Raw genomic sequence first — 20,040 nt, 5'->3', positions numbered from 1 at the left:
ACGATAATATCATATGGTCTTAAAACCTAGATATATGGTTTGTTATTTGTTAATTGGTTGTACATTGATAATGCGAAACCACATCAGTAACTTGATGTTATAAAACGCATTGTTGTGTATAGTTGATTAATGAATAAGTAAATGCATATAAGTCGAAGTTTATCTGTTACTTTTATCCTAAGAGGGTAAAAGCAATATCTCGGCCGCTTGATGATTTGATTTGACTTATGTGCCGGGTCCGGTCAGAACTGAATTGATGTGTTCGATTAAGTTCTATGTCGATTAAATCTGAGATCGAGAAACCAATTGTTGGACAAATTGGTTCCATAGAATTGTCAGCATGATATCTAAATAGAGGACTGTACGATCCCTTATCTAAAGGACAAGATTGATAAGATCAGAGTTTGACAACGTCTTTGAGAGCCACGATTGCTAATCGGATTATACTTGTGTATATAGTTACTAGACTTATCCAAGTGGGAGACTGTTGGAATAGTGTCTAAGGCCGCAACTATATTAGCCAAGTATTTGACCCAGTTGTGCATGGTCCTTTAGGGATAGCAACTTGACAGGATGATTTATAATGAGAGAAGAAATATTATTAATATATTATGAAAATAATATAGGGAATAATAATATTATTATTTGATTAATATAAGTCATAAATTAATTAGGAATTAATTTGGTGACTTAAAGAGATTAATTAAATAGAAGGGCATAAATTGTCAATTGTATGATAGTTGTACTTTGGGCTATAATCCCTTATGGATAAGGGGTGGATGGTTTTGGGGGATTAGGATAAACCCCAAATTTGTCCAAGGCATATCATTAGGGTATTGGATTGCTTAGGGCCTAAGTTATCCAATTAGGGTTTAAGGGTGAAACCCTAGGAGCCTCACTAGTATAAATAGACCCTAGGGGTTAAGGAAAATCGGCACCCTTGTCTCTAAAGAAACCCTGGCCGATTTCTTCCTCCTCTCTCCTCTCTCTATAATCATCCTCTTGCTAGTTGGTGTTTGTAAGCCATTAGAGGAGTGACACTAGTGACTCTAAAGCTCCAAGGACAAGAAGATTCAAGCAAGTGATTCAAGGTAATCATCTAAATCTGATTTTTTATGTTATTATACCAGAATTATCATTAGAAGTCTTAGATTCAATGCATGTTCAATTAGAGAAACCTAGATCCAAGCATTAGGGTTTGTATGTGCACATAGGAATGTTCATATGGCTAAAACCCATCATTTGGTGGTGTGGAAGTTTGGTCCACAGATTTCGAGGATGATGAAGTCCAGAAGCCCAGTCATGGGAAGGCTATGCTAGAAAAATAAAAACATGCAACAGGAAGGTTCTTTGTGGTAACCGATGGTGTGTCTCAAATTAGAGGATACACAACCGACGGGGAGTAGAAGACGAGAAGGAGCGAGTGGACAAGTGTTTTTCTGCCAAACCTGTCATTGCATAGATCAACGAATGTGATGAGTTGATCAAAAAGGTACAAAGTATTCTTGTTTATCTAAAATTACCTATTACTGGCTATGAAAAGGAATTAAATAACTTAAAATCAAAATTCTCGAGCATAAGTAGCAGTACCACCCAAACCCGTGTCACAAATTCTAACCTAACTGATCAAATCAGCTAGATTTCATCAAAGAGTCAGGAACGGAGGATGTGGATCGAGAAAAAGGAAAAGGAGTTAATTAGGTCTAAGGATGATTCAATTTATTTGCAAAGAGACAATCTTAAACTTCTTTAACAACGGAATTTTATTTGTTTAATTTCTAAAAGACTCTATTTTAACAGCAATCAGTTGCATCTTGATTGTGAAATAGGAAAGAAGATACATCGCATGATTTTTCCCTTGCTTGAGTTAATGGAGGATGAAATCGATGCTGAAGCCTACAACTGTGAAAGCGTTGTATCTTCTGACGAAGTTTTTCCAGCATATAAAATAGGTCTAAAAAAAATTGAATCCTACATAAAGTCCAAAGACCACAAGGACATGCTCAAAAATCTGTTAGACGAAAATGATAGATTGAAATTAATAACTGAAATCGTGCAGAAATTTGACTCTTTGAATGACAAATTAAGTTAAGAAAATAAAATTGATGTTGAAAATGCATCTGAACTTAATGAGGATGATGATCTGAGTGAAATCTCTTTAGAGGATATGGTAGACTGCTCAGAATTTGTCAAAAGCGAACCTAAGTCATGCAAAAACCTGATTTCTGAAAACTTTGTTGAGTTTCCTCGCTCATCTACTGACAAAACCAAAGTTCTCAAAGCTAAAGTTGTTGTGCACCAAAAGGTACAAACCACTCCAAATCAAGTCTACACAGTACCGGGTGTCACTCCACAACAAACTGCAGAATTAACAGCTATGGTAGAAGAAGACAATGTTGGCGGATGTGACGAGTTTTTCTGGTCGGCCCCAATAGACAACGATGATGAGACTAAGGGTCTATCTTAGAAAACATCATGGAGAGTGAAAGGTAGATATATACCTGAACCACTAAATGAGCCAACAAGATATGATGTGTCGAGCACAAGTGGATCCAAAACACCATTGAGCGAACCTGTGCAAACCTCTAGTGAGACATCATCAGCAAAAAGTGAATGTTGTGTTCATAATTGAAAATGAAAGGCCAACATTCATAGAAATACAAAACAAGTAGCTGACAGAAAGCATCAAAGAAATCTGAGATACAAGAAGAATCTCTCAGAAAGAAAACAGTTTTGGAAATCTCAAAATCCTCACTTTATAAGGATAGAAAGCAAGCACAAATCGCAAGAGGAATCAAGGAACCAGAGGGGGAGTTTTGTTCCCACGACGGGAATGAACCAAAAGAGTAGTTTCGGTCCTCAGTACAACACCAACCGAAAGGAAGGTTTCGGTCCGTCTACTGGAAGGAACCGAAAGGAAGGTTTCGGTCCATCTACCGAAAGGAACCGGAAGGAAGGTTTCATTCCGTCTACTGAAAGGAACTGAAAGGAAGGTTTCGGTCCTTCTATCGAAAGGAACCGAAAGAAGAGGTTCGGTCCCTCGATCGAAAGGAACCAACATGACAGTTTCGGTCCTCGAAGTAATATCAACCGAAAGAACGGTCTCGGCTCTTCATCCAACTGCAACCGAAAGAGTAGTTTAGGTCCCCATCCATACAAGTCCAATCAGAAACAGAGGGGATCCAAATTCACTTCTGAATCCAACTCTTCCCATTCAAATTCTCGTCCTTTAATTAATTCAAAGGAAAAGGAAAACTCTTTCCTGAAGATAACAATCTTCCAAAAGAGATTCAAAAGAATGTTGGCATCAACACCACAAATTCCAATCCTGCTAAATCAACCAAAATTAAAGTTTTCACCATAAAAACAAATGATGAAACAACTTTACTTAAACGCACATACATGGTTGATATTTCTCTTACTATTCCATGTCCTGTAAAAGGCTCAAAAGGACCCAAGAAACTTTGGGTTCCTAAATCTGCTTAATATTTTGCAGGTTATTCATGACGAGCAGTTTGACGAAGAATGGTACATTGATAGTGGTTGCTTGCATCACATGACAGGAAGGAAGGAAGAACTGAGGGAGTTTCGATTTCTAAAGGATGGTGGCATTGTAAAGTACGACAACAACTCATTTGGTACTATCAAAGGCTATGGAATGATCACTAATGGCGAGCTCTCTATAAGAAAAGTGGCTTATGTTGAAGGACTTTAACACAATCTTATCAGTGTATCACAGCTGGTGGTTGGCACGGGATTGAAAGTATCATTTGACGATGAAGGCTCGGAGATTGTCGAAAAGAAAACTAATAACGTTCTGCTGAAGTCAAAGAGAAAGAGGGAAATGTATCCTTTGAACCTCAACCCAATTCGAGGTAAACCAGCAGTTTGCTTACTCACAAAGGCTCACTCTGATGAAAGCTGGTTATGGCATAGAAGACTATCTCATCTGAATTTCAAGGATATCAACAAGTTGGTTTTGGGTGATCATGTTCGAGGTCTTCCAATTCTAAAATTTGATAAAGAACATCTTTGTGTAGCATGTGAAATGGGAAAGCAGAGTAGGTAGAGTCATCCTTCTATTATCAATACTAAGGTGATAGAACCATTGGAGCTACTGCATATTGACTTGTGTGGTCCATCGTCCATTGAAAGCATTGGGGGGAACAAATACATTTTGGTTATAGTGGATGATTTCTCTAGATTTACATGGGTATTGTTCTTGAAGATAAATTCTGAACCTACTCCAAAGCTTAAGCTCTTTATTAAACAGATAGAGACACAACTAAGAAAGGTAGTTCGTAATGTGAGAAGCAACAATGGCTTGGAATTCAAGAACAAAGATTTTGAAGACTTTCTTGCTGAAAAGGGGATGACTCACAATTTCTCAGCCCCTTATACTCCACAGCAGAATGGTATCGTTGAAAGGAAAAACCGATCTCTGTGTGAAGCTGCTTGAATAATGCTATGCTTCGCGTCCTTACATTTGTGTTTCTGGGCTGATGCAATTTCCGCTGCATGTTATACTCAAAACAGATCATATTTGAGCAAGCGATTCTCCATTACACCTTACGAGATTTTGAATAATCATAAACAAATGTGAAATTCTATCATGTGTTCGGTTCAAGATGCTTCATCTTCAACTCCAGAGAGAATCGAAACAAGTTCGATAGTAAAGCTAATGAAGGAATATTCTTAGGGTACTCCCTGAACTCCAAGGCGTATAAAGTTCTGAATAAGCGCTCAAAGAAAATTGAAGAAACATACTATGTCACCTTTGACGATAGTTATGTTAAGAAAATGATATCAACAGAAGGTGCAATGCAAGAGATCTTTCCAAAGAATGGTCAAGTTACGATCTCAATCTCGAATCTTTTTGAGCACTACATGCTTCTATTCGACGAGCCTCAAAATGTGATTGACTCTGAATCAACTGCAAAAGACAACAAAGTTGATAATCAAAAACAAGTTATCGACGACACTGGTCAAAAGATGGCTGATGACCAATCCAAAGAAACCGAAAGGCCAGAAGGAAGCGAACCTTCATGTGACCGTCCTAATGTCCAGGGGGAGGGTCCAACTCCTCATCATGATCAAGGTTCATCGTTCCAGGGGGAGAACTCATCGTATCATTCTTCAAGCTCTACTGAAATTCCAATCATAGAAGGGAATACTGATACTGGTCCTGAACAGGAGTCATTCTTCGAGGGGGAGAACACCAACGTCAATGATGATGACATTATGTCTGAGTTAGATGAAGAAATAAATGCCGAATTGGATCCCACTTATGATCCAAATTACCCTCCTCTAATCAAATGGACCAAAGATCACCCTCAAAGTCAAATTATCGGGGAATCTTCAGAAAAAGTGTTAACTCGTTCTCAAATCACAGCGAAACAGGCTACACTCTTTTCTAAAGTAGAGTTTTGCATGTTCAACTCCTTTGTTTCCAAAGTTGAATCGAAGACTGTTACCTCAACACTTGATCATTCCGACTTGGTTCAATCCATGCAAGATGAGTTAAATGAGTTTGAAAGAAACAAATTATGGTGTCTTATCCCAACTCCAAAGGATGCTTCGGTCGTCGGTCTCAAATGGGTATTCAGAAACAAGATGGATAAGGAAGGGAATGTCATTCATAACAAAGCAAGGCTGGTGGTCAAAGGATACTGTCAGGAAAAGGGAATCGATTATGAAGAGACCTTCACTCCAGTTGCAAGATTAGAGTATGTTCGTACTTTCTTGCCTATGTAGCTCACAAGAACTTTGAAGTCTATCAGATGGACGTCAAATGTGCCTTCCTCAACGAGGAACTTGAATAATTTGTATATGTTGAACAACCGCTAGGCTTCATGAACGAGAAGTATCTAGATCATTGTTATGTCCTTAACAAAGCTATATATGGCCTAAAACAGGCTCCCAAAGCATGATATGAAACTCTCACTCGTTTCTTAAAAATGTCTAAATTCAAACAAGGTTTGGTTGACCCAACCTTCTTTCGTAAGCGAGAAGGTAACCACCTTATGATAGTCCAAATTTATGTTGATGACATCATCTTTGGCTCCACGAATCCTAGCTTAACAGCTGAATTCAGGAAGTTGATGGAAACTAAATTTGAGATGAGCTCAATGGGTCCAATTAACTTTTTTCTTGGATTGAACATTAGACAGGGACCCGAAGGCATTTTTATTAATCAGGAAGCATACACCAACACTCTATTAGCTAAATTTGGGATGATGGGAGACTCCAAAGTGAAAGTGCCTATGGCCTTTGGGACTAAGCTTACACCCTCATTGGAGAAACCAGCAACTGATATGACGCTCTATCGACAAATGATTAGGTCTGTTACTGTGCAAGATTTCAAGCCAACCCATGCGAACCACATCTACAAGCCGTGAAAAACATCTTTTGCTATCTGAAGCGAACCTCCTCTCTCGGTCTGTGGTATCCAGCCAACTCAGGATTCTTTGTTCAAGCATTCTCAGATGCTGACTTAGGTGGCTGTGGATTAGATCGTAAAAGCACAACTGGAGGATGTCAATTTCTAGATGGTAAATTGGTTAGTTGGCAATCGAAGAAACAAACTTGTGTTTCTCTATCCACTGCAGAAGCTGAATACATTGTTGCAGCATCATGCACATCTCAAGTCGTATGGATACAAAGTCAACTTAGGGATTACGGGCTAAACTTGAAGAAAATCCCACTATATTGTGACTCTGAAAGAGCAATTAGGATTTGTAACAACCGGGTGCAACATTCGAAGACCAAGCATATAACACTGAGGTAGCACTTCATCAAGGATCATGTCGAAGATGGTATCGTAGAAATTCACTTCGTCAGAACGAATGACCAACTGGCAGATATATTCACGAAGGCCTTACCTGAAGCCAGCTTCAATAAGATTCTACAAGGCCTAGGAATGATGCAAGCCGAATCTGTACAAAAATCGCCTTTGCTTTCATAAAGGTAACAAGCGAAATAGAACGAACCGAAATGAACCGAACGTTCGGTCTATTTCGGGTGAAGTTCGACCATGAACCGAAATGAACCGAACGTTCGGTCTATTTCGTGTTCGGTCCTTCTGAACTCGTTCGCATCTTTTTCTTAACAAGGCATTTTAACTGTATTCTTTTGTACACTTTTTCATTACTTCTTTTCTACTTACAAAATCCCAAAAATATTTTTCTCTTTTATTCTCACAAAAATACTTATAAAATTCAAAAATATTTTTATTTCTTTTACTTATTTTTATTTTTATTTTTATTTTTTCTTATCTATCTAAGGTTTTTCTTTTTGTTTAAGTGTGATTCTCGATGGTGAAACTAAGGTAGGTAAATGGTTTTATTAGTTAGGAGTCCCTAGAAGCATGTTGTTGTATGTTGACTATAGCCTCGAAAGATTTTTGAGTGAAGCCTTATTAACATGACATAGACCAATCATGTTTTCCCAATCCAGGCTGTCAAATTCACTCTAATCATGAGCTACCTTACTCTACTCAAATTGAGTTTAGAGTTTTCTGCTTGGTCCTTCTTTTCTTTAAAGCAGAGGTACATTCTCTTCTTATACCATCTCCATCACCTTTCTCCATTATAATTCGTTTCACCAATATAACCCCTGATGTAACATCCAAAATTTCAGGTATAATATTTATTCATTTTATTTTGAGTTTTGTGGAAGAACTCGGCGAGTTGGTGTGTAGACTCGCCGAGTGGAGACGCGATTTCTCACCCGGATTAATGACCGGACTCGGCGAGTCCGCGCTGTTTAATGAAACCCTAATTTCTCGGGTTTGGGGCCTATTTAAAGGGCCTTATGGCCGTCATTTGTGCGCACCAGTCCCCAGAGCGAAACCCTAGTGAGCTTGAGCGTTTGGAGTGAGAGAAGGAGCCAATGTTGACCCTCGTGGTGTTGTCTACAAAGGGAAAGGAAGCTATAGCCAAGAGGAAGCAAGAAGGTTAACGTCCTGAAGATCTGAGGTCCAGAACATCACGTTTGAGGTACTGTTTTCGAACCCTATTCTATTGTGGTGATGTTCATTTTGATTTAGGGCTTATTGAGCCATTTTGTGGCTAGATCTAGTGCTCCCTTGGTCCTTTAAGCGAGTTAGGTTCTGGATCTGGACCCTTGGAGGTCCAGAGTGTCCCTTTGTCAAAGCTTTTTATGAATCCGTGGAGGTTTTGGTTTGGGATCTTTGTTCTTGAGGTTAAAACACCATGTATGAGTCATTAGGTGTAATATGAGCACCAAGACATGAACTTTACGTGATAAATAGGCATGGAAGGACTGGATCTATGAGTTAGTGGAACAGATTAACCTCAGAAGGTCGTTTGGGGTTGTGCATGGAATGCACTCGCCGAGTCCATTGGCAGACTCGACGAGTTGGTGCGGGTTGTTCAGTGATTTCGAACCAGGGGTTGAGTAACCGAGTTGGGTGAGTGACTCGGTGAGTCGGAAGGGACTCATAGGAATCGGGTCCCCGTAGAGACTCGGCGAGTCCACGCCAGACTCGGCGAGCTAGGTTGACCGTTGACCATTGACCAGAGTTGACCGGTATTGATTTGATAGGGTTAGTCAACCCTAGTTGGGAAAGTTTTAATTAGAGATGTATTGTGTTATAGGAGGACTATAGCTCGGGAGATCGAGCACTAGTGATTTCAGGGATTTACGAGTTACCGAGATACGCGAGTTGAGTCTTCTCACTATACTTTACCTTGAGTAGGTAACCAGAGTTATATGATATGGTATTTGTATGCTATATATGTTATGTGTTGTACTGCATTATTTCTATGTGATTTATGTTGTGCCTATTTATAGAGTTAGAACCGGAAGGTTCACAGAGTTAGAACCAGAGGGTTCACAGATTAGGGTCCACGGACCCACAGAGTTATAGCCTCGAGTGGCTAATATGTGATATGTGTGGTATTTTGGGGAACTCACTAAGCTTTGTGCTTACAGTGTTTGGTGTTGTTTGTTTCAGGTACTAGTGAGGATCGCGGGAAGGCGCCGGCCTGATCAGTACACGCACAGGATTTTTATGTTATGAGATCTCGGGATTTTTATATGCTATGAATTTGTGTTTCAAACAATGATCTTTTTATGAAAATTGAATGAATTGTGTTTTGTATAGAATGCAAAAAAATGTTTTCAAATTTACGGTGTTACAAGTTGGTATCAGAGCCTTGGTTTGAGGGATTCGAGTACACCTTCGGGCGTATTTGAACTCAAACTGAGGATTTGAGAAATATTTTCAAAAAAAAGGGAGAGTAAAAGATTTTTGGAAAACGTAGAGCAGAGTCGTGTGTACGATCAGTCAGCGCCTGAACGGTGATTTCCCAAGATACCCTTATATTATATGTTATGATATTGATATGATGTATTATCATGCTAGAGTGGTCTAGGTACTCCTATTACGACTATAGTGGCCTGATTTGTGATGCCTTAGCCTAGGGAGAGGTGAGCTGCTATGAGATGCTTGAGAGTGAGTAGGTAGCAGCAAGGAGCTTATGAGAGATATGTTAGAGAGTGGATTATGCATAATAGAGTACTTGGGACTTGGGATCCGAAGAGGAGGACTTGGGGTGTATACTGATATGATGCGGATAGTAGTACTGGGCCCGTACTACTGAAAACACCGGGGCGGTGTACAGTCCAAGTAAGAATCTTCGGGAGGCCAGGGATCAAGGAGGGATGTGTTGTCGAGTGTGAGTATGCTCGAATGGGTTTCTAATTTATCATATGTTGTATTTCAGAGGTAGATCATGGTGAGGACACGTCTTATGCCAGAGAGCGGTGGGGCTAGTGATGAGGAGATCCGTCGGGTCATCCATGAGGAGTTGGCTGTGGCCATCAGGCAGAGATACCAGAGATGTCCAGGTGTATTAAGACCACGTTGCTTGAGACTTTTCACGAGCGTTATGCTGCTCTTTCTGAGGCTGTTGTTGCAGCGGCCACCGCAGCTGTTGCTGCTGCGAGGCCGTAGGGTGGTGATGCATTGCTGTTACGAGAGTTCAACAACACAAAACCGCTGGAGTTTGACGGGACCCAGGACCCGGTTGCGGCTATGAGATGGATTTCAGACATAGAGGGGTGTTTCTTTACTTGCTCATCTCATGAGCATTTGAGAGTCCGGTCCGCGCTGAACCAGCTTCGCTTGGGAGCGAAGGACTGGTGGAAGTTTGTGACGGCGCACTATACGCTTGCTGAGCTTGTGGCAGTGACCTGGGAGACGTTCACTGCCTTGTTCTGAGATAAGTACGTTCCCCAGGTGGAGAGGGAGCGTTTGGCCCAGGAGTTTCTTACCCTCAAGCATGGTACTGAGTCTGTTACGGTGATTACAAGGATGTTTCATGAGCGGGCGATGTTCTGCCCAGAGCACGTGTCCACCGAGCAGGCACGTATGATTCGATATTTAAGTATTTTTCCGGAGAGAAATTCGGGAGTTCGTGGCAAACTGCTCATACCGGACATTTTCCAAGCTTCAAGAAAATGCCCGGAAGAGGGAGATTGAGCTAGAGACTCAGGCTAGGGAGGAGGCGGAGTCTCAAGGGAGGGATCGGCGACCGGCACAGTCCTAGCCGGCAGCCAAGCAGGCCAAGCCCGCTGATCCCAAAACAAGGAGCCAGAAGGGTCGCAGTTTTGGAAAGTGCGGCAAGGGTCATGACGGAGTTTGTAGAGCTGGATCTTGCTACAAGTGTGGCAAGGAGGGGCATATGGCCAAGGACTGCCCCAAGGGGTTTGCAGTGTGTTTTCACTGCAACCAGACCGGACACTGGAAGGCAGAGTGTCCGCAGTTGCGGGGATCAGCTCAGGGAGCACCTCAGGGATCTTCCCCTGCCGCCATCAGAGCTACCGAGAGTCAGCCAGTGAAGGCCGTGGCACCGAGGGCACGAGGGAGAGCCTTTCAGTTGACCGCGGAGGAGGTCCGTGCAGCGGCCAATGTCGTGGCCGATATGTATTCTTTCGTGTATTTATTTTGATGTTGAGATATTATGCTTATATTATGTTATGCGTAGGTACTTTTCTTCTGAATTATGTACCTTCCTTGGTGTTATTTGACTTGGGTGCGAGTCGGTCTTTTGTATCTTTGGCTTTTAGTTAGCATATCAGTGTTAGTCGTGAGCCGTTGAGTCGGCCTATGAGAGTTTCCATAGCTGACGAGAGGGTGATATATGCCACGAAGGTGATTTGTGGGTGCGTATTCGAGATTTTCGGTGTTGAGTTCCCGATTGATTTGATTCCTATTGCGATGGGTGATGTATGTGTTATTGTGGGCATGCACTGGTTGAGCAGATTCGGTGCGGTTATTGACTGCGAGCGGCAGCTGGTGACCATACGAGACCCTAGTGGGGGAGTTCTTACGGTGTACGGCGAGGGTACACATTCTGGGTCAGCGTTTTGTTCGGTCGCTAGTGTGAGGCAGTGTCTGCAGCGGGCCTATAAGGGCTTTGTGGCGTATGTAATGGATACGCGGGTTGATTCAGAGAGGCCGAGGTCAGTTGAGGAGGTTCCGATAGTGCGTGAGTTCCCGAATGTATTTCCAGAGGAGTTGCCAGGTGTGCCTCTCGTGAGGCAAGCCGAGTTCAGTATCGATTTAGCCCCGGCAGCCGCGCCTATCGCCAAGGTGCCCTATCGCCTTGCACCTCCAAAGATGCAAGAGTTATCCTCGCAGCTTCAGGAGCTGCTGGGAAAGGGATTTATTCAACCGAGCAGCTCGCCGTGGGGAGCAGCTATCCTTTTTGTCAAGAAGAAGGATGGTTCACACCGGATGTGCATTGATTACCAGGAGTTGAACAAGTTGACGGTCAAGAACCGTTACCCGTTGCAAAGGATCGACGATTTGTTCGATCAATTACAGGGTGCATCTTGGTTCTCCAAGATCGATTTGAGGTCTGGATATCATCAGGTAAGGGTGCGAGATGAGGACATCCAAAAGATAGCGTTCATGACGCGTTATGGGCATTACGAATTTGTGGTGATGCCTTTCGGGCTCCCCAATGCCCCGACAGTGTTCATGGATCTCATGAACCGAGTGTGCAGGCCGATGTTGGATCGGTCGGTGATTGTATTCATCGACGATATTTTGGTATATTCGAGATCTAGAGAGAAGCATGAGGAGCATTTGAGGGAGATCCTTGGAGTTCTGAGATCGGAGAGGCTTTATGCCAAATTCTCCATGTGTGATTTCTGGTTGCGAGAGGTCCAGTTCCTAGGGCATCTCGTTAACCAGAAAGGGATATTGGTCGACCCGGCCAAAGTTGAGGCAGTGATGAGTTGGGAGGTGCCGAGGTCACCCTCCGAGATCAGGAGTTTCTTAGGGTTGGAAGGTTATTATTAGAGATTTATCCGGGATTTCTCTAAGATCTCAGTGCCACTCACCAGGTTGACCCGGAAGGGTGTCGCTTTTTCATGGGGCCCCGAGCAGCAGGCCTCCTTTGAGACGCATCGCCAAAGGTTATGCGAAGCCCCGGTGCTAGCCCTCCCGGAGGGAATGGAGGACTTTGTGGTATACTGTGATGCATCGATCTTTGTGTTGGGAGCAGTGTTCATGCAGAGAGGGCATGTGATAGCATACGCATCGAGGCAACTGAAGCCTCATGAGACGAGGTATCCCACCCATGATTTAGAGTTGGGGGCAGTGGTGTTCGCCCTCAAAATTTGGTGTCACTATCTGTATGGGGTTCGGTGTATGATATACACGGACCATAAGAGCCTGAAGTATTTGATGGACCAGCCTAACCTCAATACACGGCAGAGGAGGTGGTTGGATGTGGTCAAGGATTATTTTTGTGAGATCCTGTACCATCCGGGCAAGGCTAATGTCGTAGCTGATGCACTGAGTCGCAGGGCGGAGAGCGCCCCATTGAGAGATGTATGTTTGCGATTGACCGTGATGGCTCCGGTGTTGGACACCATTCGTGGAGCACAGGCTGAGGCTGTGAGGTCGGAGAACCAGAAGAGAGAGCGAGTTGTTGGGTTGGTATCGGAGCTCGTTACCGATGGTCGGGGGCTCATGACATTTTAGGGGCGTATATGGGTACCGTTTGTGGGAGGGATGCATACCATTTTGATGGAAGGGGCTCATCGGTCGAAATTCTCGATCCATCCTGGGGCCACTAAGATGTATTTAGACCTGAGGAGAGAGTAGTGTTGGCTCTGTATGAAGAGGGATGTTGCGTGGTTTGTTGAGAGGTGCTTAACCTGTCGTAGGGTTAAGGTCGAGCACCAGAGACTGCATGGTAAGTTGCAGCCGTTGGAGGTTCCCGAATGGAAGTGGGAACAGATTACCATGGATTTTATCACCAAAATGCCAAGGTCTGCTAGGGGAGTCGATGCAATTTGGATGATTGTGGACAGGTTGACAAAGAGCGCCTACTTCCTTGCTATCAGTGAGAGTTCTTCCGCAGAGAAATTAGTAGAGATGTACGTGAGGGAAGTGGTATCGCGGCATGGAGTGCCGATCTCAATTGTCTCAGACCGAGATGTGCGTTTCACTTCCAGATTCTGGAAGAAGTTTCACGAGGAGTTGGGTACTAGGCTGCATTTTAGTACCGCATATCACCCCCAGACTGACGGATAGAGTGAGCGGACGATTCAGACGCTCGTGGACATGCTCCGGGCATGTATGTTAGACTTCAGGGGGAGTTGGGACACGTATTTGCCCTTGGCTGAGTTTTCCTACAACAACAGCCACCATTCGAGCATTGGTATGCCACCCTTTGAGCTGTTGTATGGGAGGATGTGTCGGACTCCTATTTGTTGGGGAGAGGTGGGACACCGAGTGATGGGTAGCACAGAGATTGTGCTTCAGACGACAGAGCAGATACAGCGGGTCAGGCAGAGATTGTTGACGACTTAGAGCCGCTAGAAGAGTTATGCGGATAGACGATGATCCGAGCTCGAGTTCCAGGTCGGTGATTATGTTCTCCTGAAGGTATCTCCTTGGAAAGGTGTGATTCGATTCAGGAAGAGGGGCAAGCTAGGGCCCCGGTATATTGGGCCGTTCAGAGTGATCGCGAGGGTGGGCAGGGTAGCGTATTGCTTGGAGCTACCTGCGGAATTGGAGCAGATTCATAATACCTTCTACGTGTCTCAGTTGAGCAAGTGTATAGCCGACGAGTCGGCGGTAGTGCCGTTAGAGGACATTCAAGTGGATGCGAGCCTGAACTACGCGGAGAGACCAGTTGCGATTGTGGATCGGAAGATCAAGGTTCTGAGGAACAAGGAGGTGCCTCTGGTACAGGTTCAGTGGCAACATCGGAAGGGATCCGAGTTGACCTGGGAGCCAGAGTGTGAGATACGGGAGCAACATCCGGAGCTATTTCAGGAATGAGACTTCGAGGGCGAAGTCAGATTCAAGTGGGGGAGAATTGTAACATCCGGAATTTCAGGTATTATATATATTCATTTTAGTTTGAGTGGAGATGCGATTTCTCACCCGAATTAATGACCGGACTCGACGAGTCGCATTGGTGGACTCGGCAAGTCCGTGCTGTTTAATGAAACCCTAATTTCTCGGGTTTGGGGCCTATTTAAAGGGCCTTATGGCCGTCATTTGTGCTCACCAGTCCCCAGAGCGAAACCCTAGTGAGCTTGAGCGTTTGGAGTTAGAGAAGGTGCCATTGTTGACCTTGGTGGTGTTGGCTATCAAGGGAAAGGAAGCTATAGCCAAGAGGAAGCAAGAGGGTTAACGTCCTGAAGATCTGAGGTCCAGAACATCACGTTTGAGGTACTGTTTTCGAACCCTTTTCTGTTGTGGTGATGTTAATTTTGATTTATGGCTTATTGAGCCCTTTTGTGGCTAGATCTAGTGCTCCCTTGGTCCCTTAAGCGAGTTAGGTTCTGGATCTGGACCCTTGGAGGTCCAGAGTGTCCCTTTGTCCAAGCTTTTTATGAATCCATGGAGGGTTTGGTTTGGGATCTTTGTGCTTGAGGTTAAAACACTATTTATGAGTCATTAGGTGTGAAATGAGCGCCAAGACATGAACTTTACGTGATAAATAGGCTTGGAAGGACTGGATCTATGAGTTAGTGGAACATATCTGAGCTTAGAAGGTCGTTTGGGGTTGTGCATGGAATGCACTCGCCGAGTCCATTGGCAGACTCGACGAGTTGGTGCGGGTTATTCAATGATTTCGAACCAAAGGCTGAGTAACCGAGTTGGTGAGTCACTCGGTGAGTCGGAAGGGACTCAGAGGAATCGGGTCCCCGTAGAGACTCGGCGAGTCCATGCCAGACTCGGCCAGTTGGGTTGACCGTTGACCATTGACCGGAGTTGACCGGTGTTAATTTGATAGGGTTAGTCCACCCTAGTTGGAAAAGTGTTAATTAGAGATGTATTGTGTTATAGGAGGACTATAGCTCGGGAGATCGAGCACTAGTGATTTCAGGGATTTACGAGTTACCGAGATACGCGAGTTGAGTCTTCTCACTATAGTTTACCTTGAGTAGGTAACCAGAGTTATATGATATGGTATTTGTATGCTATATATGTTATGTGTTGTACTGCATTATTTCTATGTGATTTATGCTGTGCCTATTTATAGAGTTAGAACCGGAAGGTTCACAGAGTTAGAACCAGAGGGTTCACAGATTAGGGTCCACGGACCCACAGAGTTATAGCCTCGAGTGGCTAATATGTGATATGTGTGGTATTTTGGGGAACTCGCTAAGCTTTGTGCTTACAGTGTTTGGTGGTGTTGGTTTCAGGTACTAGTGAGGATCGCGGAAAGGCGTCGGCCTGATCAGTACAGACACGAGATTTTTATGTTATGAGATCTTAGGATTTTTATATGCTATGAATTTGAGTTTCAAACAATGATGTTTTTATGAAAATTGAATGAATTCATATTTGTATAAAATGCGAAAAATTGTTTTGAAATTTACGGTGTTACACCTGAGACTCTCAGTATTAACCACTGAGGTTTACGGTTACACAAAATCTGCGTTCATGATCTTAGTTTCATGCCACTATGTACTAAGTGAAACCCAAAGTTCAACACAACTAATGAATTCAAGGTGAATTCTAATATTGAAGATCTTACTTGTTACCTAATGAAATCTATTTTTTCTTTTGAGTGATCTTTATGAGTTTGTCTTCAACCAAGGCATCTCTTACCTTAAAGATCCAGTTTTTTTTTTTTTTTGAGATTTCCTTACTACAACAAGGTTAATGAAAGGATTCACTTTGAACTCCACGATGAGAAGACCTCTATCTCCAAGCATCGATTATGTGCCCTAATTGGTCTTTCTCAAGAACAATCTCTAGTAAACCCTGACTCCATCACCACTGGTCAATTGTTTTCCATGTTTTATCAGATGGGGTATACCGAAACCCAAACTGCCATCACAAAGTTCAAGAAGTCCTGCCTTCCTCCTCAATGGAATGGCCTTTTCATGTTGTTGTTCAAGGGACTTTCTGAGCGAAGCACTGGCTCAGATGGTGCAAGCAAGTCTTTTATGACTGTGTTGTATGGGCTGTACCATGGGATCGACTTAGATTATGGGTCTATTTTCTGGCAGCAGTTGGTTCAAAGCTTAGTCTCTTCACCCAGGCATTCTGAGATCTCATGTGGGCGATTTTGGTCGATCATCACCAACTGGGCAATGGACCGCCTTCGTGTTCCAATAATGGCAGATTCTCTTCTCTCATCCATTGCTACGTTTCACACTACCAAAATCATTGTCACCGATCCAACCAAGTACTCCTTTATTGGATCCATTCCTAAAGCAATGCTCTGTCGTATCTCTGTGTCAAGTAACGTTCTCCAACAATACAGGAAGCGTTTATCATCAGGACCAAGGGAGCTTACACCAGCCATGGTTCGCTCCATTGAAGAGGCTGACAAGCGAAAAAAAAAGAGGAAAGAAGACTGATAATCTGAAGGAGGGACCTGTCTCTAAGCCAACCAAGGGGCAATCCCCCAAGAAGCGAAAGTTTGATAAGGCTGCAACATCACAGGCTCAACCGAAGAAGCAGAAGAACCCTGATAGGAGGCTTATACTACAATCCACAAGTGATTCAGATTCAGAGTATGTTCCTCCTAAACATAAGTATACTCCTCCTTCAGAATCTGAGAGCGAAAGCTCTGATGACGAGGCTTCAGGCCGAGGTGATACTCTGCCTCGCTCCCCTACCCCAAAAATTCCAGTTCGCTGTCACCCTCCTTCACCTCCACCTGTAACCATCCCTCCCATATTTCCCATTCCAACCACTCAACCATTCACTACAATTCCCGTCCCTACTCCCATTTTCACAACTACCACTACTAGGACTACTACCACAGGAGCTCACTTTACTGCTCCCAATCCACCAATAACCGAACCACCTGTCACAACCGAACGTCCTGCTACTTTAAAACCCTTATCTCCAACTCAATCCACTAAAACAACTACTATTCTAGGCGGTGAGGACTTGGAATTTGATTCCACGTATTTCAGTTCTTATCGTGTGCAGAGTGATGATGATGATGATGAGCCTATTACAAAGCGTCATCTCAAGGCAGTGAATGAAAAGCTTGATCAACTACTCTCATCCTCTTCCTCCGGTGCTTAATCTGAAGCTGCATTGAAGGCCTTGTTCTCCTCTATTGTTACCGAACACAGTGCCACACTATCTGCTGCAGCTAAAGCAATTAAAGCCTCTACTTCATAGTATCAACAAGCCTCTCTTGTTGTTGATGCTTCTACTAAGGAGTGCAAGGAAGTGACCGCAAAAGTCGATAAACTAGTTTCTAAAGCTCACCTGTTTTTAGATTCCTTACAGGCTGCTGCTGCAAAGAACGCTCAAACCGTCAACGCTTCGGTCGAGAACCTTCAATGGTCTCTTCAATCTGAACATTCTAATCTTGAAGCTGCACGCCAGGGCATTGTAGCTACCAACGAAACTTTACATGCTAACGTCAATGATCGATTGACTCAACTGGAGGTTAAGTTAGCTGTAGAGAATCATATTGTGGATGAGCTAGACAGGCGCAACTCACCGCTGAAAATGCAAAACTACAAGCTGCGTACTGCTACTATTGAGGTTAATGACATAAAGTCAGAAAGGGATGTCATTAGGAGTTATGTTGCTGATGTTCATTCCATCCTCCTTCGTCTCCTTGAGGCTCACGATCCTATCATCACCATAACCATCAGGCGCGATCTGGCAGACAAGCTCAGACCAACATTGGACATCCTTAGTCGTATTGAGGGTGTTCCGGTCTCTGGGGTCTAGTCGAAACAAGGGGGAGAGAAGGTGACAACTCAACCTCCTTCTAGACCAAAACCATCTACTGAACCAAAGGGTAATGAATCTTCGGTTAGTAACAAGGAGAAAAAGAAGAAGAAAATTGGCGAGGATGACACAGACAATGAGGATGATGTCTATGCCGAGAATCCCAAGAATCCCTTCCAGAAGGTAAAGCCCTCTGAAAAGGAAATGGAAGAAAGCTACAACAAACAAAAAGCTAAGCTAGAGCAGAAGCGAAAGGAGGCGGAGCTCCTAGAGAAGAAAAAGCCCATGTTTCCTGTCTGGACTATGGATTCGCTTCAAAGATGCGCAATCGATGAGCCAAGCATTCTCTGGCTTGAGCCAGTAATGTCCTTTGGACTTGAGAACTCCAAGGATGCACAGGTCGATATGCCAATCACACGAAAGGCATTTAGTTTCCGTTGCTTCAATTCGACTGCTGCTATTCCTTCCCCAGACCCGCAGGTAGATAGGGATCTGCTGGAGTTTTACTTGGAGTTTGCTCAACCTCAGTACTTGACCTGGAGTTCCAAGAAAATTACTACTGTCGAGGTTCTGAAGCCTTACTCAGCGGGGAAGTTTATTAATGTCAAATTCAAGGTGACTCGAGGAACCGAAGGCTCAGTCCACAACTTCACCCTTGCTGATCTACCGAACCTCAATCCCCATGACTGGATACTCCTCAACAATATTCTTCAGTCAAATCCTCAGGAGTACCAGCCAATAATTGATCATGTCAAGCGTATGCTTGTATGCTACATTCACGAGGTAGCGAAGATGGAACAGGAGATTTCCTCTGCCATTCACAAGCGAACCACGATCAAGACTATGGGCAGAGCAGGCAATGTCAACACTATGGTCGAGGGGAAGATAGATTCAAAGTACCACACTATTACGTTCATCAGAGGCGATGGTCAGAAATGCCTGTTCGCTCTCTTTGATAAACACCTCTTCTCAACGTATTGTCTGGAGTATATCTTGGAGATCATTCAGAGATGTGAGCAAAACAGTGTTGCTGATAAGAAGTTATTCACTGACATGCTAATGTGGTACATACAGATTCGACAGACACTTCTCGCAATAATTCCTCGTTTGTTTAAAGTAATAAAGACAGTGAAGCCAACACATAAGAAATGATCTCTCGCCTCATTTGACGCAAAGGGGGAGATTGTTGGGATTATTAGATTGCGTCATGGGCTCGGTCCTTAGCCTAATTTTGATTGCCGGTATTGGGCCTGTCCAACCGTGCATGTTTTTGTTCTAGGGTTTAGTATATAAGCTGCAATCATGTAGTCTTAGAAGTTATCACTTTTATCATTTATTTTCTCTAAGTTTTGTAAACCCTAGCTCGCCTCTACAGCGGAAGTTCTTCATCGAGCTTTGCTGAGGCGTGACTTTATTTGAATCATAAGCATACATTTGATTCCATTCTCTGTTCATTCTCTTATTGTTTTTGTCTTGTTCGATTTCCATAATCATACATGCGAAAGATCTAATCGATCTAGAGTTTAATTATCATCAAACATAATGGTGCAACTTTTATAGAGTTTCAGTACTTTAGTTCTTCTACAAGACTACTGTTGCGAACATGGTATACTACAAAAGCTAGTATACGCAGCATGAGAGTCCCTTGGCTTACGGGTTCTCGCTAAAGATAAGACTCGAGTTGCACTAGTTTTTAACATTTTATAAGTCTACTATAACGAATCACACTATTATTTCAATGTGGGTCTATGGTAGTCTCTCCAGCGGTAGTGATCCTGAGTATCTTCCCGTCTGCGCCAGAGTTCTTTGTTATTAGACAGAGTTCG

At 43.4% G+C, this 20,040-nt stretch overlaps 1 protein-coding gene across 1 annotated transcript; it reads left to right on the top strand.

The window, feature by feature from the left end:
- Positions 1 to 4,800: 4,800 nt before the first annotated feature.
- Positions 4,801 to 19,366, top strand: LOC128132817 (pollen-specific leucine-rich repeat extensin-like protein 2). The gene is made up of 5 exons (XM_052769798.1): positions 4,801 to 5,074; positions 16,776 to 17,543; positions 17,751 to 18,022; positions 18,215 to 18,694; positions 19,289 to 19,366. The coding sequence occupies exons 1-5, from the start codon at positions 4,801 to 4,803 to the stop codon at positions 19,364 to 19,366; spliced, it is 1,872 nt and encodes a 623-aa protein (XP_052625758.1).
- Positions 19,367 to 20,040: the final 674 nt, after the last annotated feature.

Source organism: Lactuca sativa, chromosome 3, assembly GCF_002870075.4.
Source record: "Lactuca sativa cultivar Salinas chromosome 3, Lsat_Salinas_v11, whole genome shotgun sequence".
Lineage (NCBI taxonomy): Eukaryota > Viridiplantae > Streptophyta > Magnoliopsida > Asterales > Asteraceae > Lactuca > Lactuca sativa.
Note: the sequence above shows the minus strand (reverse complement) of the source record. Positions and strands in the feature narration are given on the sequence as shown.

Bases quoted from the DNA above. Each gene is read 5' to 3' on its own strand.
- LOC128132817 (XM_052769798.1), top strand. From the start codon at position 4,801: ATGATATCAACAGAAGGTGCAATGCAAGAGATCTTTCCAAAGAATGGT. The intron at 17,544-17,750 runs GTGCTTAATCTG...ACCTGTTTTTAG, and splicing joins ACTCTCATCCTCTTCCTCCG to ATTCCTTACAGGCTGCTGCT. The intron at 18,023-18,214 runs GTTAATGACATA...TCTGGGGTCTAG, and splicing joins TGCGTACTGCTACTATTGAG to TCGAAACAAGGGGGAGAGAA.